At 39.4% G+C, this 20,285-nt stretch overlaps 1 protein-coding gene across 2 annotated transcripts in view; it reads left to right on the forward strand.

Annotated features, from left to right (window-relative positions):
• The first annotated feature begins 521 nt into the window (after positions 1 to 521).
• The window catches only part of LOC117267530 (uncharacterized), a 31,281-nt gene continuing 11,517 nt past the window's right edge, over positions 522 to 20,285 (forward strand). The window contains exon 1 of one of the 2 annotated variants that reach the window (XM_078175167.1): positions 522 to 668. In XM_078175167.1, the coding sequence (XP_078031293.1) occupies positions 556 to 668 (113 nt within the window). In that variant the 5' untranslated portion in view covers positions 522 to 555. Of the gene's footprint in view, positions 669 to 9,760; positions 10,044 to 20,285 lie in introns of those variants that run through there. The other variant, XM_033643492.2, reaches the window with a different exon arrangement.

A 20,285-nucleotide genomic window follows, 5' to 3' on the forward strand; every position in this document is an offset into this window, starting at 1 on the left:
TTGTTCTGTGGACAAGAAATGGATTTCACCAGGCTCACAGATGCCATAAAGACAAAGGCAAAAGATGCCATATTCACTGAGATGCCCTATTTTCGTGTGAATCAAATATGGCTGTGATAAAGTGCCATCTGGCATGATGAGGGTGCAACAAATACAATGCAGCAACAGGGAATGATGGGTAATGTTTGCTCTGCGGTGACATCTGCTGGCGGAAATTAGTTTAACTAAAGAGATTATTACTCCTGAGTACAGCTATTATTAGAATATGACTTATCATCAGTACTACTGCAACTGCCAATACTTGTTATTCTAAGCATGAATGAGCAGCATTTCCCTGAACAAGGAACCTTTCCTTCACCACTTCCCATCAAAAGACATTTGACACTGACTTAATCCATAATCTCAATGCTCAGGTTTGTTTGCATGTTGGCAGGTGGTGCCAAGTAGGTTGGAGTCTTTTGTGTTGGCGCTCCAGGGGCAAAGTATATTGGTAGTTTATTTCCAAAGGCGTTCAGCGCGATACTGTGTTACTGAGTGACTTGAGTCCGAGCAAGAATGAGGCTCGTCAGACTGATCGGATCACTGGGTCGGCTCAGGGCTTCAGCAGAGAGGGAAACATCAAAGAGCCAACATCTTACGAATGATTCGGATATAGTCGTCAAAATGTGGTGAGACGATATAAGGAACGATCTGTTGCTTATTGGTCTGTGTGTGTTGGCTCACAGCCTGTTAAACATCACACTGTTACTGGTAATACTTTAACCTTATAGTTTTTTTTTTGCCTTTCTATGCTTTCCTTTTCTTACATTTTTCTACTTCCTTATAGCGTACATGGAACCTTTCTCTGCTTCGCTGGGGCTCCAGTGATTTCTTTGTGTGTTATACTGGTGACTATTATTTTAAATCTATTCATTTTCAGTGTTCATCAAAGTAACACATGAAGACTTAGAAGGCATTAGCTCAAGAGAATGAGAAAAGAAACTTGGAAGGTACTGGCAATTTATTCATTTTTATTTATTGGGGTTATTTGACTGAAATATGCCAAGTCTGTCTTTTATCTTGACAACTCTATTTATTATCCACTGGTGTCGTTGTGCATGTGTCTTTTGGGACAAGGTGGAACACACCCTATTTTGTGCAGAATTTGAGGAGTGACTCAGTTCACTTTTAAGGAAACAAAAATTGATATTCCCTCCCCACCTCCCTTCTTTCCACCCTTCTGACATTTCATGAACGCCAAGTGAAACTTGTTACACACAACCCAGTTCTTGGCTTTCTTGTTTTATTAACACAGATGTATCATTTACCAGCAGAAGGTATTTTATACTGGGCATCAACCCCATCTGGATTTTGGCAGTTGGAAAATTAAGAGGACACAGTGGAGTAATCTTTTAGTGAATGAAATCAAGCAAACTGTAAAAGTGAGAGGAACAAAAACAGAATTTTGAGTGGAAATTAAGCCCTAGGTTTAGAGAGTAGGTCCTACACATGCTGACTTCAGAAACAAGGGGAGAAAGAAGCTGAATCCGAACTGGAACCAAGTGTTAAAATGCTCATTAGAGTGGCCCTCAGTTGTTACTGATTGTAATAATAATCTTTATCAATAAAGCGCTTCTCAACAGAGATACAAAGTGCTTTACGTGTCGGTAATTAAAACAGACAAGACGTGAAAACAACAACTTTTAAAAGAACTGATAAACATTTTAGTGTATAAACCTTACTGAAATAAAAGACAGTCTAAATGAACTTAAAACTCAAGTAAAATCAGGAAAGGCTGTCCGATAAAAGTATGTTTTTAAGAGGGGACTTAAAACAGATAACTACCTTGGTTGACCTGATTTCCTCAGACAGACTGTTCCAGAGCCCCGGGGCCCTGACAGCACTCTGTCCCCTTTAGTTTTCATCCAGGCTTCTGCCCAAGGACCTCAAAGTATTTCCTGGTGTCTACGGCACTAAGAGGTCAGAGCTGGGAGAGAGACCACGAAGAGCTTTAAAAGTAATCAGTAATCTTAAAATCTATTCTAAAACAAAATGGGAGCCAGTGTAAAGAAGCTGAAACTGGAGCGATGTGATCACGTCTCTGGTTCTGGTTAAAATCCTGGCAACTGAGTTCTGAACAGTCTGGAGCTGATTAGGAGGGGGCAGACTCTACACCAGCCACAATATTAAAACCACTGACCGGTCAAGTGAAAAGCATTGATCATTGTTACAATGCAGTGTTGTGGTGGAACCTTGAGTCTTGGCATTCATGTGGATGCCACTTACACCACCCACCCAAATATCATTGCAGACCACTACACCGCTGCATGGTAATGACACTCCCTGACGGTAGCCAGAGGAATGCGACAAAGAGCTCAAGGCATCAACCTGGCATTCAGATTCACCAGATCCCAATCAGATTAAGCATCTGGGGATGTCACGATACCCCAGAGTCCTGCACGACACGAGTCCCTTTTGCCCATACCTGTAAAGCTCAGTACCAGCACCAACCCATTACCTGTGATTATGTCTAAGTCAAAGCTGCACCTGCCCACACCGGTTAATACAAGTCCAGCGACCTGACCTGCACCTGTGACCTAACACACACGGGCTACAGTCACTCACAAGTCTCTTTTGCCGGCTGCGCTCGATGCTGGTATGGCAAAAATATTCTGCGCAGTCACTGCCAGGTTGGGAAACATTTCAGCATGCTCTTTCCACCACCGTAAAACCTCAAAATGATCCTGCTTGGGTGTCTTGTGCTCGATGTAGGCTGCCACCTCATCCACAGGCTGCAAAGTTTCATCACTGGAGTCCTCCATGTCGGTGACGAATGTGACGATGGGGTCTAAGGTTCATCTTGTGTTATTGACTTTCAAAATAAAAGGAATTGCAGATTGATAAAAGTGATTCTGGTTGCAGGACTCTGCCCTACGGTAAAGTCTGATCCATGGTGGGGCCACCACCAAGGCTGTGGTGTCTGGCATTGCGGTGGTGGCGGTTCACATGAGTCCTGTGGGTTGCGAGGTGGAGTACCGGCACGTTCCCCGGATGTTTCTCAGGCCATTCCTGAGCAGTTTTTCCGGTGTGCCATAGTACATTGTCCTGCTGGGGGGCCACTGCCACTAGGGAGTGTTGTTGCCATGAGTGTACTTGATCTGCAGCAGTGTCTGTCAGTGGTTTTTATGTTGTGGCTGGTCGGTGTATTTCCTGATAATTCTCCTAAAGAAGATGCTTCAACTGATAGGTAGGTGGTTACTGGGTTAGTGCATTATAATGCAGCGGCTTATGTGGCATGATAACCAAAGTAATTTATTATCTGTGTGTGACACACATTTATATAACAAGAAAATAACATTTATATGACTTTTTTCCCCCTTTTGTTGTTGTCTGACTTCATTCTGTCACCACACATTACTGAAACTACTCCTACGCCCTCGATAAGACAAACTTGGCGGCAGTCTGTGTGTCACTGATTGATGCATGAAAGCGGAAGTTCAGAAATATGCAAACCATCAGAACTGTCGCCTTCTCTATCCCGCCCTAGAAAAAACACAATACATACAGCCTGCAGGTTTTGACTCTAATTGTTAATGCAGCTGTAAAGAAGACAAACTTCTCTGAATGTATTTTAACTGATTTATCTCGTTGTAGCTGTTACAGGAAACGTGTGCCCTTGTGAGTTCACGGGTTGCCAAGCAAAGAGCAACATGCAGTGAAGTAGGCTAATACCACATAACATTAATGAGCTTATAATGCCTTTAATGGTGCGTTGCTTTGTATGACATGCTCTAGACTATTAGTGCTTAATGATGAATAGGGTCATTTGCTCCATGTGTGTGTGTGTGTGTGTGTGTGTGTGTGTGTGTGTGTCAACAGCTGTAGGCTACATAGCGTTAATACTGTTTACACCTTAAGACAAGTTAGAGACCACTTACTTGTTTTCTTAATGTGTTTTTATTTTCTATGTGTGTTTGACTGCTTTCTATTTCACTGTGAGGCAGTTTATGGGGTGCCGTTTGTAAAGTAGCTCACGCTGAAAATAACATCAACATTTTGCCACATTTAGCTTCAAACAATGTTTAAAAAAGTATTGTGAATTTTTTAACGTCACCTTTTACCACATTTACAGTGGACACTAACAACTCAAAGTACACATCAAATAAAATTTCTCCAAACACGTTTCTTGTTATTTTAGGTAGTTATTATCACGCTAATATATGTTCAAGTGTCCATTTCCCCCGATAAGTTGGTTTTAATTCGTTATTTGATTCTATAAACACAGTCTGACCATCTCGAGCTTTTATTTTGGTACTTCCGGTGACCGGCAGTGTGAATTTGCATATTAGCTAAATATTTAGTTTCACCCAGAACATTTAGATTTAACATTTAACATTTAGATTTAGATTTAGCATTTAGATTTAACATTTAGATTTAGATTTAGATTTAGCATTTAGATTTAACATTTATATTTATATTTAGCATTTAGATTTAACATTTAGATTTAGATTTAGATTTAACATTTATATTTATATTTAGCATTTAGATTTAACATTTAGATTTAGATTTAGCAATTAGATTTAACACTTATATTTATATTTAGCATTTAGATTTAACATTTATATTTAGCATTTAGATTTATCATTTACATTTGTATTTATATTTAAAATTTAAATTTAACATTTAGATTTAGATTTAGATTTAGTATTTAGATTTAACATTTAGGTGCCACATTTAATATTTAGATTTAACTATTTATATATATATATATATATATATATATATATATATATATATATATTTCTAAGTTAACAAATATTGCTGTAAACATGGTAAAAGGTGACGTTAAAAAATTCACAACACTTTTTTAAACATTGTTTGAAGCTAAATGTGGCAAAATGTTGATGTTATTTTCAGCGTGAGCCACTTTACAAACGGCACCCCATAGCAGTTTCATGAAATTGTTCACACCGTTGCTCACGCCCAGCGCTGAGATTAATAAACACTGGGTGTCATTCATGAAATGTGAGCAGAAGGAATTTTTGTGGAAACTGTTCGCAGACGGAAATTTACGTGCATGTCCGCATTCATCAATATTTTAGTAGCTCCGATCTTTTCGTAGCTACTAACGAAATCTACTCCTGCTCCTGACCACTCGTAGTGCTTGTGTAAATTTAGTAAAGCACATAAATATTGCTTTTCACTATTGGAAATTACAATTTTAATTCGTATTGCGCTCTGTTATGTACACAATACACAGATGCCTTTGAAACACGTAATCTAAACATGACAAAATATTAAAAATATAACACATTTAGTTAAATTAGTTGACAATTTGCAGGTTTAAGATCCAGATTAGGTTCATGATTGTGAATTATCTATGTAAATCGACTCAATAGATTACACGTTCTTTCTACGTGTTGAATGATGATAATAAAAATATCTGTAAGGACAGCCGGATCACAGCCTCTTCGGCCTCGGTGCCTGGGTTCAGCAGGGGCAGCAGGAGCAGCAGGTGGTGGAGACACGAAGGAGCATGCGCCAGCTGAAAGAATTATTTGAGACAACACGTTTTTTTGTTTGTTTTTTTGATCATTTAAATGAATAAATCTGATTTGAAAAATGTTTAATTTACGTTGTATTAAACAGAGCTTTAGGCTATTAAGATTCAAATAATTTGAAGACGATGCATACAAACTGTTGTAGGCTATATGTTATCCGTATCATTTGTTAAAATAAATGTTAAATAGCTCTACATTCCGACAGCCATCACTGATTTAGAGTTTATCCATTACGCACAAAACATCTCTGGTTTCCCGTTCCCACTTCATTCAAAACCCCACAAATGAATCTTCTGTTTGGTGACCGTTGTATTTTTTTGTGTGTGCTTGTGCGTTTCTTTGCTTCCAGTTTCATATCAAACCATTTACGCTTCACCTCTGACATGGTTCTTTGTACCACAGAGACAACATTAACAGCATCTGTTACCTCCCTCCAGGCCTTCGCTTTGCCTGTCCCTGTAACACCACTACTAACTGAAGAAAACAAAATGTTTTTTCTTAAGTCCACTTCACCCAAAATTATTTCAATCTCCGCTTCGGAAAAAATCTTTTTTCTTTCTCTTTCTTTCTTTGCGCCATGACTGATTGGTCGACAGGATGCATCTACAGTACAGGCCAAAAGTTTGGACACACCTTCTCATTCAATGCGTTTTCTTTATTTTCATGACTATTTACATTGTAGATTCTCACTGAAGGCATCAAAACTATGAATGAACACATGTGGAGTTATGTACTTAACAAAAAAAGGTGAAATAACTGAAAACATGTTTTATATTCTAGTTTCTTCAAAATAGCCACCCTTTGCTCTGATTACTGCTTTGCACACTCTTGGCATTCTCTCCATGAGCTTCAAGAGGTAGTCACCTGAAATGGTTTTCCAACAGTCTTGAAGGAGTTCCCAGAGGTGTTTAGCACTTGTTGGCCCCTTTGCCTTCACTCTGCGGTCCAGCTCACCCCAAACCATCTGGATTGGGTTCAGGTCCGGTGACTGTGGAGGCCAGGTCATCTGCCGCAGCACTCCATCACTCTCCTTCTTGGTCAAGTAGCCCTTACACAGCCTGGAGGTGTGTTTGGGGTCATTGTCCTGTTGAAAAATAAATGATCGTCCAACTAAACGCAAACCGGATGGGATGGCATGTCGCTGCAGGATGCTGTGGTAGCCATGCTGGTTCAGTGTGCCTTCAATTTTGAATAAATCCCCAACAGTTTCACCAGCAAAACACCCCCACACCATCACACCTCCTCCTCCATGCTTCACAGTGGGAACCAGGCATGTGGAATCCATCCGTTCACCTTTTCTGCGTCTCACAAAGACACGGCGGTTGGAACCAAAGATCTCAAATTTGGACTCATCAGACCAAAGCACAGATTTCCACTGGTCTAATGTCCATTCCTTGTGTTTCTTGGCCCAAACAAATCTCTTCTGCTTGTTGCCTCTCCTTAGCAGTGGTTTCCTAGCAGCTATTTGACCATGAAGGCCTGATTCGCACAGTCTCCTCTTAACAGTTGTTCTAGAGATGGGTCTGCTGCTAGAACTCTGTGTGGCATTCATCTGGTCTCTGATCTGAGCTGCTGTTAACTTGCGATTTCTGAGGCTGGTGACTCGGATGAACTTATCCTCAGAAGCAGAGGTGACTCTTGGTCTTCCTTTCCTGGGTCGGTCCTCATGTGTGCCAGTTTCGTTGTAGCGCTTGATGGTTTTTGCGACTCCACTTGGGGACGCATTTAAAGTTTTTGCAGTTTTCCGGACTGACTGACCTTCATTTCTTAAAGTAATGATGGCCACTGGTTTTTCTTTAGTTAGCTGATTGGTTCTTGCCATAATATGAATTTTAACAGTTGTCCAATAGGGCTGTCGGCTGTGTATTAACCTGACTTCTGCACAACACAACTGATGGTCCCAACCCCATTGATAAAGCAAGAAATTCCACTAATTAACCCTGATAAGGCACACCTGTGAAGTGGAAACCATTTCAGGTGACTACCTCTTGAAGCTCATGGAGAGAATGCCAAGAGTGTGCAAAGCAGTAATCAGAGCAAAGGGTGGCTATTTTGAAGAAACTAGAATATAAAACATGTTTTCAGTTATTTCACCTTTTTTTGTTAAGTACATAACTCCACATGTGTTCATTCATAGTTTTGATGCCTTCAGTGAGAATCTACAATGTAAATAGTCATGAAAATAAAGAAAACGCATTGAATGAGAAGGTTTGTCCAAACTTTGGGCCTGTACTGTACATCTCCTTACATGGTGGTCATTGGCTATTCATGGGCGGGGATTTATGCTAATTGCTGATTACCAGGAGCGCGCTGTCAATCGGATAACCAAATAAACATGGCCAGAAACTACTTAAGTATAGTGGCACCCCCAGAATTTTTTCGTAGATCTGTAGCCTATAGTTCGGCTTTAGCTTCTAGCTATCTTTGTCTTTTTAACCTGCTGTAACCAGTTTGACATCCTGGATATATCCTTCAAACACTAATCTCTCAAGACAGATTCTGCAATTTACATTGTAGAATCTGTCGGCAGCCCTGTGTGAAAGACAACTACAGGGGGGCAGGGAGGTTGGGGGGCGTTGAGGTTGAACGATGCTGCGCTACAGCCAATCACAATGGAGGGGGCGGGGCCAAGACGCACAGGTGTCCTCAGGAAATGTGTACCTACAGAAACGGCAACGTCCATGGCAACCGCTCCACCCAAAACGCCGTCAAAGATGCTGTCTTTGACGGCATCTCGTCACGAAAAACATGGACAACAACACAACTTACGAGTGTTGTACATCCACCAGCACACCTTCCACTTCTTACGACAGGAAAAAAGGGCGTTAGCAGCAATACATATAATAATAACAATAATATACACCGCCAGAAGTGAAGGGGGTGAGCGATCACCGAGGCCCCTGCACTTCCGTTAGTCGAAAAACTACCGGGCAGTGCCTCCAGTGGTAAAGGAAGAAACTTTTTTTTTTTTTTTTTAACCAGTGGATTTCCAGATTGTTCAAACACAGACTCTGTAGACCCCTCTGTCTGCTTCTCTCTGGATTCGCTTTTTCCAAAATTGTGATAGTATTTTATCAGGGAGTGCAGTTGGTTGTAGCTTGACGGACCATCACAAAGGGGCAGGGCTTAGTGAAAGGTCAGTTGTAGAAGATAGGTAATGCCAGGCACACACTACACAATATCAGTCAGGTGAGTACTGCCATTAGCATCAAGCTAGCAAACAATGTTTCTACTTCATAATGGAGACGGATATAAAGTAATAAATTAAAAATAGGGGTGGGGCTTTAATGTACTGCAACTGCAGTATTCATTTGAAACAGGCTACGTCATAAACCGGCCGTTTGCCTTGATACAGTTAACACATTGTCTTACACAAGGACAGCACGCTAGTTCGGTTGATAGTGAATTGCTACTAATAAGCTCAAATGACAGCGGTCTGTATGTAGACTAACTTAGTTTGACTTATCTTAAAATACTTTTAAACATAGCTGCTGGCTGAGACAAACAGCCCCAGCTCTCTACACCAGCGGAGCCAAATATAGGGCACACGCTGAATCAACTACGTCATCACGCTAATTTGAATACATTTCCTGGAACTTTGAGGTGCGGTGGAAATGCAAACTACACAGACTACACAGGAATTCTTGTACCCAGGTAAATAAATTCCTGGCAATAAAAGTTCTTGTAAATGTTGGTGGAAAAGGGGCTAATAATCAAAAATAGGAGAAGAGTAACCAGATGACATCACACACGTCGTGTAGTCTGTCATGTCTGTCGGCCAAGTCACGGCACGATTGATTCCACAATCGCCTAATCTGACAAAGTGACTGTCAGAATGGACAGAAATGTTGTGTAGTGTGAACCAGGCATAAGTTCTAGAAAAAACAACTGTTTATTGGTAGCAGAGATGTGAAAAAAAATCTCAGTTTCATAACATTTAGCCAGAACTAAAATTTGTCAGGTTGTGCCCCACTCTGCCCTATTTTGGGTCCTTGAAAGGTCATGGAAAAGTTTTGAAATTTTGTCCATGGAAATGTGTGGAGACTCTGTAACTGTGTGTGTGTGTGTGTGTGTGTGTGTGTGTGTGTCAGGGGAGCTTTGGTTTCTTTCCTCTGTGACTGCAGTTACTGCAGGTGTCAGACAGACACTGCTGAGGGCGCGCGCATTGGTTCGCTGCGCGTGTGGGCGCGTGTGTTGTTCGAATGCACGCGACACCTCAGCAGCAGCAGCAGCAGCGGAAAGGCACAGAGTTGTAGTAGATGTGTTCCCGACAGCTGAACGTTGTTTACACAGACAGTTTTACTCCTGAAATATTAAAAGGTGAACCATAGAGGAGAGAAACTGTTGCTTTATTTCGGTATCGATCCGCCCGACGCTGGAATCGGTCAGTAAACGTAGCATCTGCGGTCGGCTACTTTGGTATCGATCCGCCCACCTCTACCTTGTCCAGGGGTCTTCAACCGCTAACCGTCCTACAGCAGGAGAGCTACACTTCAGCTCCCAGTGAGTTACTTTATGTTTAACAGTGTCTTTATATTAACATTATAACTAACAGAACTAATTTATAAGTGTGGTAATTGAAGTATAAAGTGAAGATCTATTTTAGTACTCGGAGTATCTTCTCCTCGACTAACGGTAAAACGTTGATAATATTCCACAGCGTTCATGTCATGCACTCAATACAGCCTGTATGACATTTACAGTGTTTTCTGGTCCTAAAATATCATGAGACTGTCACATTATAACATGTAGAGTGCCGCTTTACTAACATTAAGTTCGGTTGGTACTCTGTTAACAGCTCATCCCAGCAGCATTTGTACCGGACCTGGAGTTTATACTACTACTACTACTACATAATGTTAACCCTTTGTATTGTAGGCTTAAAGGAAGTATTCAAATCATTTGCTGGAGCAAAAATAAGCATTGCCACATTAGAAAAATAGGCTACTCCTAACATGCGAAAGTCAAGCAAAACATCATGTAAATTAATAGTGTTCGTGAGAAGATGTACCCTAAAGGATCAAAAGTTCAGTTATTCATAATGCAGAGTGGCTGCTGTCAGTGTCATGCTGCCATTATTATTAATGTGTTAGTTTGTAAGTGTTGTTCAGTCCTGTTTGATTTGACCTTGGCAATATTTCTGATTTGTCAGTGCTCTCCAAAAACATGATCAACTTGTCCATTCCCTCATTTTCTCACACCTAGACTATTGTAACTCCCTGTTTACTTGTCTAAACTGTGCATCTGTTAACCATCTGTTTACAATTGGCACAGAATGCACCAGCACGGCTTCTCACATACTCCATGTATAGGGAACATATCACCCCAGTTCTGGCTGATTTACACTGGCTCCCCATTCAGTACAGAATTCAGTTTAATGTGCTATTAATAACTTTCATATCCCTACACAGTCTGGCTCCGCCTTACATTTCAGAGCTCCCAACCCCCTGCTCCAGGTTCCCTCAGATCAGAGAACCAGCTGTCGTTAAAAGTCCCACAGTCCAGACTTAAAACAAAGGGCGATCATGCTTTTACTATTTTAGCACCAAAGCTATTGAAATAAACTCCCCCTTAATATCAAATCAGCTGAGTCAGATCCTCAGTTTAAGAAATTGTTAACCCCCCCCCTGCACAGACTGGCATTTATAACATTGTATGGATTTGAAGGTGTGTCTGTGTGCTTATGTACATATGTGAAGCCTTTATGTGTATGTATGCGTATAGACGTGTATGTATGGATGCATGTATGTAAGAGTATATATGTGTTTGTATGGTCGTATGTGAATAAGTTTATGTATATATTATATTTTATATATATGTATGTTTAATTCCTAAATTTTCTGTGGCTGATGTTCTTTTACTTCATTGTTTTTCATGTGGTATAGTACTGTTATTGTGTATTGTTGTTATCTCTCTTTTTTTTTTAAAGTGTGTATGTTGTTTGTCTTGCTCTGTGCTATGGACCTCTCCTTGAGATGTGTCTTTAATAAAGTATGAATTGAATTGAATTGTAACGCACTTTGTAACTCTGGTTTAGAAAAGCACTATAGAAATAAGGTTTATTATTATTTTAAAAGCAGTGGTTACCCAACTTGTGGGTCGCAGTCCAAAAGTGGGTCATGGGTCCATTCTGAATGGACCACAAAAAAAAAAAAAACCACAACCTATTTTTCCTGTTTTAACGGAGCATTTCTCCAACGCATTCCCCACCCCCAGAACAATGCCGCTAGGTTCAGAGGCCAGATGCGGGCGGCTACCTAGCGTGCTGTCGGCGAGAGCTGTTAGTGAAGTCATCTAGCAGAAGAGCTAGCAATATCTTCCTGCAAAGACATTGACTTGGCTGTCACTGTTCCAACTGAACTGAGACGAGTTGAGTAGTGTACTACTGAAAGAGCTGATATATAGGTGTGAAATGGGCTATGGAAATGAGCGCAAAATTCGAAAATATAGATTAATTATCAATTGCATAGAAATCAACCTATGATCAACAATCACTTTTAATAGTGGCAAACAAAGCTTATGCTTATTTTTCTTTTGTATAAATAAATGAGATATTGTTTGTTTACAACTGCTTATTGCAATTTATTTCCTACTTCCGGCACCGTAACGCTCCATTTCTCCCATGTTGTCAACGCCTGAGTAGGAAAAATCCAACGCTTCCACGGTCCGATGGTCAACAGAACTGCTGGCGTTCTGCGCGCTAGTCCGTTACTATCCGTCATTTTCACCTCCATTGGAATGAATGATTTCCAGTCAGCGTCAATCCGTCAATGCATTTGGTTGTGCACCTAGCTTAAGTATAGTGCATTTCGAGCACAGAAGTTTCATTTTGCAGTGCTATTTCCTGCTGCAGAGCATGTGACGAACAGACAGCTACTTGACAGAGACAGCAAACTAGCTCTAAGACATGGCCAAACGCAAGTATGATGCTGAATATATTAAACTGTGTGGACCTTGAACTGATGAGTAAGTAAGAAATCTGGATCCCATGGTTGGACCAGTTGGGAACCACTGATCTAGATTGTTTTAGTGTGAGTTGCAGTGTTGGAGATATCGGCTGTAGAGATGTTTGCCATTTAGTTACGTTATACTGGAGAGAAGACAGACATCTCTACAGCCGATATCTCCAACACTCTGCAACTCACACCAAAACAGTCTATAGTGGTTCCTAACTGTTCCAGCCATGGGATAATGCAAAACTGTGCTGTTCTAGTCTCCATATGAGACTGAAGTATAGAAGTTTTTATAATATTATTATTTATTTTGGGAAGCGTCCCCATGTGTTATCCAAGGCTTTGTCCTTACATGTAAACAGTATCTTTACACTGAGGCACATGTTGATTTTTTTTATCAGTCAAATATGAGTCAGCGTGTATACTTTCTAGTGTTTACACCTTAAGGACTGGTTGTTCTTTCTGCATGATAACATGGCATTTACTTGTAGTTTATGCTCACACAGCTCATGGGTTCATTCATGAATAAGCTCCTTTGCAGCTGTAATGTTAAGATAAACTGTGCTTTCTTCAGAGGAGCAGTGTCAGTGCCCAAGTAGTTGTGAAAAGGCTTTAAAAAGGCAGTGTTCCAGGATTTTGTGTGTGTGTGTGTGTGTGTGTGGGTGTGGGTGTGTGAGTGGCTGTGATGCACTGTCTCAAGAGTGTGAGTAATGTGGAAGAAAATCTGCATCATGATTTAACCTTTGATTTATTTCTTGTCACTGTGCCTCTGTTTATCCTCTCTCTGAACAATGATAAGCCTCTGGGGGAAATGAGAGCCCTCAGAAAAAGCCTTGAGCTTTGAAGTCAATTTTACAAATGTGTAATTACAACTTCTGTTTTTCGCCAAATGATGCCATGGGACCCAGACAGACTTTTCTGCATAGACCTACATTGTTTAGGAGACCTTTGTAAATCAGTGGAGAAAACTTTTTCTAAGGTCACAACCACTGCAAAATGACTGATTTCACTGTTGGGAATTGGTCAGTTCGGTTTGATAACATTTCGAAAGTCTAGAAAACCCCTAGATGAATTTATTATTACCCCAGTGAAGATAGTGGAGGGCTAAACTGGAAGTTAACCACTTGGCTGGTGTAAGCAGGGTTCCTGCAGAGCCTTAAAGTCTTTAAAGGCATTGAATTTATTAATCTAAAAATAAAGCCTTCATTGGCATTAAAAAGTCTTAAATCAGTTTTTTCAGAAGTCTAAAAAATGCTAAGACATGGGACGTAGGATATTAGTCTTTTTCTTTTTCTGACGTTGCATTGTAAAATCTCAAAGTAATTGGTTATATCTATTTTAAATAATTTACCAAAAGCCTCCAACATTAACAAACAAATGACAAATGAACAAGCTTTTATCAAGGCAAACCAAATGGATACATTTATAATAGTATAATATATTCAAAGTTTTTTTTCAGCATTTGAAGGAGATAGTCTAACTTGTTTACTTCACCAAAAAAGGTATGTTTTATATCAAAGTAAACATTTGAGCATTTGTCTCTAGCCCTGAGTCATTGATGTTGGTTCGTGCCTAATTACCTCAGTTTTGGTTATTTAAAAAGTAAATTTAATTCTGAATTCAAATTTGCCTTAAGCTGTACATATCCTGGCAAGTCTCTAGTGTGCTTGCTTTATTGGCAGGTATAATGCAGGTGATCTGGGTAATTGCACACTGTGGAAATTGCACTTTTTTGCTTCATGTGCCTCTAAGCAACGTTCACATGAATGAACGGTGCCTTGCCTCCCACGCTGCATCCAGTTCTCTTTATACGTCCATTTTTCTGAAGATCTGCTGTAGCCAGTGGATATCCAGGCTAAGACTTCCTCTTCCATGCACCATCCATTTCAGATAATCTTTTAGACAGATTTTTGCATATGAATGCAGATTTACACACATGCATATATATATATATATATATATATATATATATATATATATATATATATATATATATATATATATATATATATATATATATATGTGTATATATATATATATATATATATATATATATATGTATATGTATATGTATATATATATATATATATGTATATATGTATATATGTATACATATATATATATATATATATATATATATATATATATATATATATATATATATATATATGTATATATATGTATATATATGTATATATGTATACATATATATATATATATATATATATATATATATATATATATATATATACACATACATACATACATACATACATACATACATACATACATACATACAGTACAGGCCAAAAGTTTGGACACACCTTCTCATTCAATGCGTTTTCTTTATTTTCATGACTATTTACATTGTAGATTCTCACTGAAGGCATCAAAACTATGAATGAACACATGTGGAGTTATGTACTTAACAAAAAAAGGTGAAATAACTGAAAACATGTTTTATATTCTAGTTTCTTCAAAATAGCCACCCTTTGCTCTGATTACTGCTTTGCACACTCTTGGCATTCTCTCCATGAGCTTCAAGAGGTAGTCACCTGAAATGGTTTCCACTTCACAGGTGTGCCTTATCAGGGTTAATTAGTGGAATTTCTTGCTTTATCAATGGGGTTGGGACCATCAGTTGTGTTGTGCAGAAGTCAGGTTAATACACAGCCGACAGCCCTATTGGACAACTGTTAAAATTCATATTATGGCAAGAACCAATCAGCTAACTAAAGAAAAACCAGTGGCCATCATTACTTTAAGAAATGAAGGTCAGTCAGTCCGGAAAATTGCAAAAACTTTAAATGCGTCCCCAAGTGGAGTCGCAAAAACCATCAAGCGCTACAACGAAACTGGCACACATGAGGACCGACCCAGGAAAGGAAGACCAAGAGTCACCTCTGCTTCTGAGGATAAGTTCATCCGAGTCACCAGCCTCAGAAATCGCAAGTTAACAGCAGCTCAGATCAGAGACCAGATGAATGCCACACAGAGTTCTAGCAGCAGACCCATCTCTAGAACAACTGTTAAGAGGAGACTGCGCCAATCAGGCCTTCATGGTCAAATAGCTGCTAGGAAACCACTGCTAAGGAGAGGCAACAAGCAGAAGAGATTTGTTTGGGCCAAGAAACACAAGGAATGGACATTAGACCAGTGGAAATCTGTGCTTTGGTCTGATGAGTCCAAATTTGAGATCTTTGGTTCCAACCGCCGTGTCTTTGTGAGACGCAGAAAAGGTGAACGGATGGATTCCACATGCCTGGTTCCCACTGTGAAGCATGGAGGAGGAGGTGTGATGGTGTGGGGGTGTTTTGCTGGTGACACTGTTGGGGATTTATTCAAAATTGAAGGCACACTGAACCAGCATGGCTACCACAGCATCCTGCAGCGACATGCCATCCCATCCGGTTTGCGTTTAGTTGGACGATCATTTATTTTTCAACAGGACAATGACCCCAAACACACCTCCAGGCTGTGTAAGGGCTATTTGACCAAGAAGGAGAGTGATGGAGTGCTGCGGCAGATGACCTGGCCTCCACAGTCACCGGACCTGAACCCAATCCAGATGGTTTGGGGTGAGCTGGACCGCAGAGTGAAGGCAAAGGGGCCAACAAGTGCTAAACACCTCTGGGAACTCCTTCAAGACTGTTGGAAAACCATTTCAGGTGACTACCTCTTGAAGCTCATGGAGAGAATGCCAAGAGTGTGCAAAGCAGTAATCAGAGCAAAGGGTGGCTATTTTGAAGAAACTAGAATATAAAACATGTTTTCAGTTATTTCACCTTTTTTTGTTAAGTACATAACTCCACATGTATTCATTCATAGTTTTGATGCCTTCAGTGAGAATCTACAATGTAAATAGTCATGAAAATAAAGAAAACGCATTGAATGAGAAGGTGTGTCCAAACTTTTGGCCTGTACTGTGTATATATGTGTATATATATATATATATATATATATATATATATATATATATATATATATATATATATATATATATATATATATATATATATATATATATATATATATATATATATATATATAAAAATCTTTGGGGGATCTGAGTGGGAAACAATGCAGGGAAACTAGTTTATTTACAAAGAAAATCTTAATTTTGATCATGTTTAGTGTCATAATTCACAATTAAATACATTTTAATATGTGATTTAAGGGTAGTTTAATTACATTGCGGCACATGAATGTTACTGGAGTCAAAACAAAAGTTGGAGATACTGAGATCTCTTAAAATTCTGAATTGAAAAACGTCAGTCAGGAAGATGTCAGTATATATCAAAAAGTTTAAAATCTCAGTTTTAAACGAATATGATGTTACTGCGTTTTGTCTTGTTAGAACAGAATACTACTCGGATTACAAACGGAAACCAGAAAGCTACCAATAGCAAAATTGTGTCCCATTACCTGCAGATATCTGTTAATAGAGTTAATGTGTATCTAGAGATTGTCACATCCCTGAGTGAAAGAGAGAGGGAGATCTAATTGAAGGCATTTTCACCGTTTGCTCATGGCTACTCATCACTTGGCTAATTTCCTCTTGAGAAGGAGAAACTTCCTCATCCAGCAGATGTTGGAGTGTGCAAACACTTATTTTGAAATTAACCATTAAAGCTTGTGGTGGAAAGCAGCCAGAGGTTTAGCAGCATGTGCAGAGCAAGAGCAGTTCTCTGATTCATCGCTTGTTGCTCAAGCAGTGTTAGACTTAACTTCTGCCTCTGGTTCTGGAAGTAAAAGTTCTTTTCATTTTTAGCATAATGTTTCATGACTCACAGTTGGAGCATCAGACTCTCCTGAGCCCCTTGCAGACCTGAAATTATCTAGACAGTAGCCGGAGGAGCTGTATGTGAGAACGCAATTGTTAAGTCAGTTAAATCAGACATTAAATGGACCTAACCCTGTCAACTCCCCAGTGAAAAGTCCATGTAATATCAAATCAAGCCCATGTGTGAATAGAGCAGGTAATTACTTAGAGAATTCACGGTGAGTGAGTGGGCATGTGGACGATGTTTCTGTCATAAGGCTTGTGCGAAAACAGAAGAAAACAAACATCAGAGGGTGAAGAGGGGTCATTTACACAAAGACGGCATTGAAAATGTCTAACTGGAGAGATGATGAGATACATGAACTTCTGTCAGTAAGGTTCAAAGCCAAAATTCAAGGAACACCAAGAGATTCTGTTTTGGACTGCGGCGTAATCCATGTTATATCCTCCCTACTGCACGCTCTACCCAGGCACCACCCCTCACTTCAATCAAATGGAGAATTTCCAGTAGGTGAGAACACTCCTGACGCAGACAGTCTCCTATTGTGTGCTACATGTATGAAAGAGAAACGCCAACAACGTCCCAACCTGATTAATATGAGAGTCTTTAGGTCTTTGAGATTCATATGAGAAAATGGTTCTGGTTAAATCACCAATACAAAATATTAACAACTCTCTTAGAAAACAATTTGGTTCTTTGATAAAACAGTCGCGGCCGTGCCAAACTGAAGGGCAAAACATGATTTCTCAGAAAATATCTTAAATAAAGCTGGCAACCATAACAGAAACCTAGGATCATAACATTATCCAGGAGAGTCTCGTGGTTCTACTCTCAGTATCATAAAGAAAATCTTTAATTTGTGTACACAGAATGGAGAAAAACACTTTCGAAACCAGCGACTCCTCCCTTTCCAAGCTGCAGGAGTAACTTTCTAGCTTATTTGTAATTACCAGAATAGTTTTGTGAAAGTGTTTGCCATGCCTTATCTGAGTGCCCTGTAATAGCAAGGCATCTGTCAAGAGTGTACCCTTGTCTCTTGTCCAACATGTTTGGGAAAGGCTCCAATGTCTGCAGAGCTCAGCAGGATAAGATCTTTAGAAACGGGAAGATGGATGGTGCGACAATTAATGTTTGTACAGTACAATAGGAAATATACAGTGAGGATTTACACACAAAAAAGGTAAAGGGGGCAGAGAAATGTAGACACACTTAGTTTTTAAGTAAAAATAATAAAATAAATCTGAAGTGGCTCAGCAGTCATTCATCTGTCTCATCAAATAGATCTGTGTGATCTCTGAAAACACGTTCTCTGCTCAACATTAGTTACGGAGACGGACGGAGCCTTCTGTCAATACTCTGCATTCATTTCATCTATATTTGTTCACATTTTCTGAAAGCTTACGGATACAGATGTTAGAGCAGTACCCCTGGAGATCATGGAGGCATTGTAGTGTACTTCAGGCAAGAAACGACCAAAGGAGACAATGAAGACATTTAGTGAAAAGAATTCTCCATCCACATTTCGGGATGTATATAATGGCCTCACAGTCCACGGCCCGTCCACAATGCTGCCTCCATTTGAAGGTACAATATTATGACTCCCTCCATTTTTGTTTTATTTCTTGTTTGAATCTTTTGGCTGCCCTCTAGTAGAGCTGCAACGATTAGTCGACTAATCGATGACTAATCGACTATTAAAATCGGTGACTATTTTAGTAGTTGACTAATCGGTTTGAGTCTTTTTTCGTAGAAAAGTACTATAAAAGTACCCCAAAATACTCTTATTGCAGCTTCTTACGTTCAGATATTGGCAGCTTTACACACTATCCCATGACGGTGAACTAAAACCCTTTTGGCGTGAGTACGAAACAAGACATTAGATGACATAATTTTGGGGTTTGGGAGAGACAGGCCAACAGTTTTTAACATTTTAACACGTTTTTCGATAAAATGAGTAGTCGATAAATCGGGGAAATAATCGACAGACTAGTCGATAATGGAAATAATCGTTAGTTGCAGCCCTACCCTCTAGTGCCATCTGTTGGCTCTATCTGTGCTCTTGTAAAGTACATGTGGAAGGATGAGGGCAGTGACAATTATGTTTAAAACAGACAATTTTTTTTTCGTACGCGAAGGAAGTATAAATGAGCTGTAAGACCTGGACGGCTAAAGCATCTAAAAGCAGTATGTCAGTCATTCAGCCAAATCATCAAAGGGTTTTTATAGTCTTAATTGGAATCAAGGAACCAATATTACTGCTTTAGCCCACAAATTAAGAAATCAAATCATTGTAACTACTCTAATACATATAATCTAAATTTGATTATATGATATCCATGTATTTTTTTATGTTTCTCAAATTTAAAATGTATTTCATCGTGTCTGCAGTTTGCAGACTGTGAAAATAACATGTTTCTCTTGAACACTGGTAAAGTTTTCTCTTACTCTCTAAACCTCAGTCTCCAGTAAAGCAGTGCACATGTATGTGTTCAGAATCAAATGCGCAATCCTTTATGTCTCTTAATCAATTTTCAATCACCTTAAACGTCCTTTTTGGAGGATTCTTGACATCAGTCACTCCATCTCCTCAGACACTGGCGAGGTCACTCCTACCTTTTTTTTATGTGGCCACAATGTGCTCCTCACCACAGAGTGAGAAGATGCAGCAAGTGGGATGTCATTCACACAACCCATCCACATCCCCAATTACATCATAGAATAAAGAGACTCAAAACACAGGACTGGACATTTGAGGGTTTAGTAAGCAAAAATAAAAAAACACTGGCGAATTCCAGAAACCAAAGGATACTAACAAAATAAGAACAAATTGTGGATAAGAACAAAAATAAGAGAAAATCTGTTCATATATCTGTCATCTTTATCAAGGAAACTAAACATGACTTTAAGTGGGTTAGTTTATTATAAATATACATAGTATGCATTGTGCCCTCAGTGATTACAGTTTGAGTGGGATTGTAATGCCACAGTAACTGGATCAGGTGAGCAGA

Source organism: Epinephelus lanceolatus, chromosome 15 (assembly GCF_041903045.1).
Source record: "Epinephelus lanceolatus isolate andai-2023 chromosome 15, ASM4190304v1, whole genome shotgun sequence".
In the NCBI taxonomy this organism is placed as follows: domain Eukaryota; kingdom Metazoa; phylum Chordata; class Actinopteri; order Perciformes; family Serranidae; genus Epinephelus; species Epinephelus lanceolatus.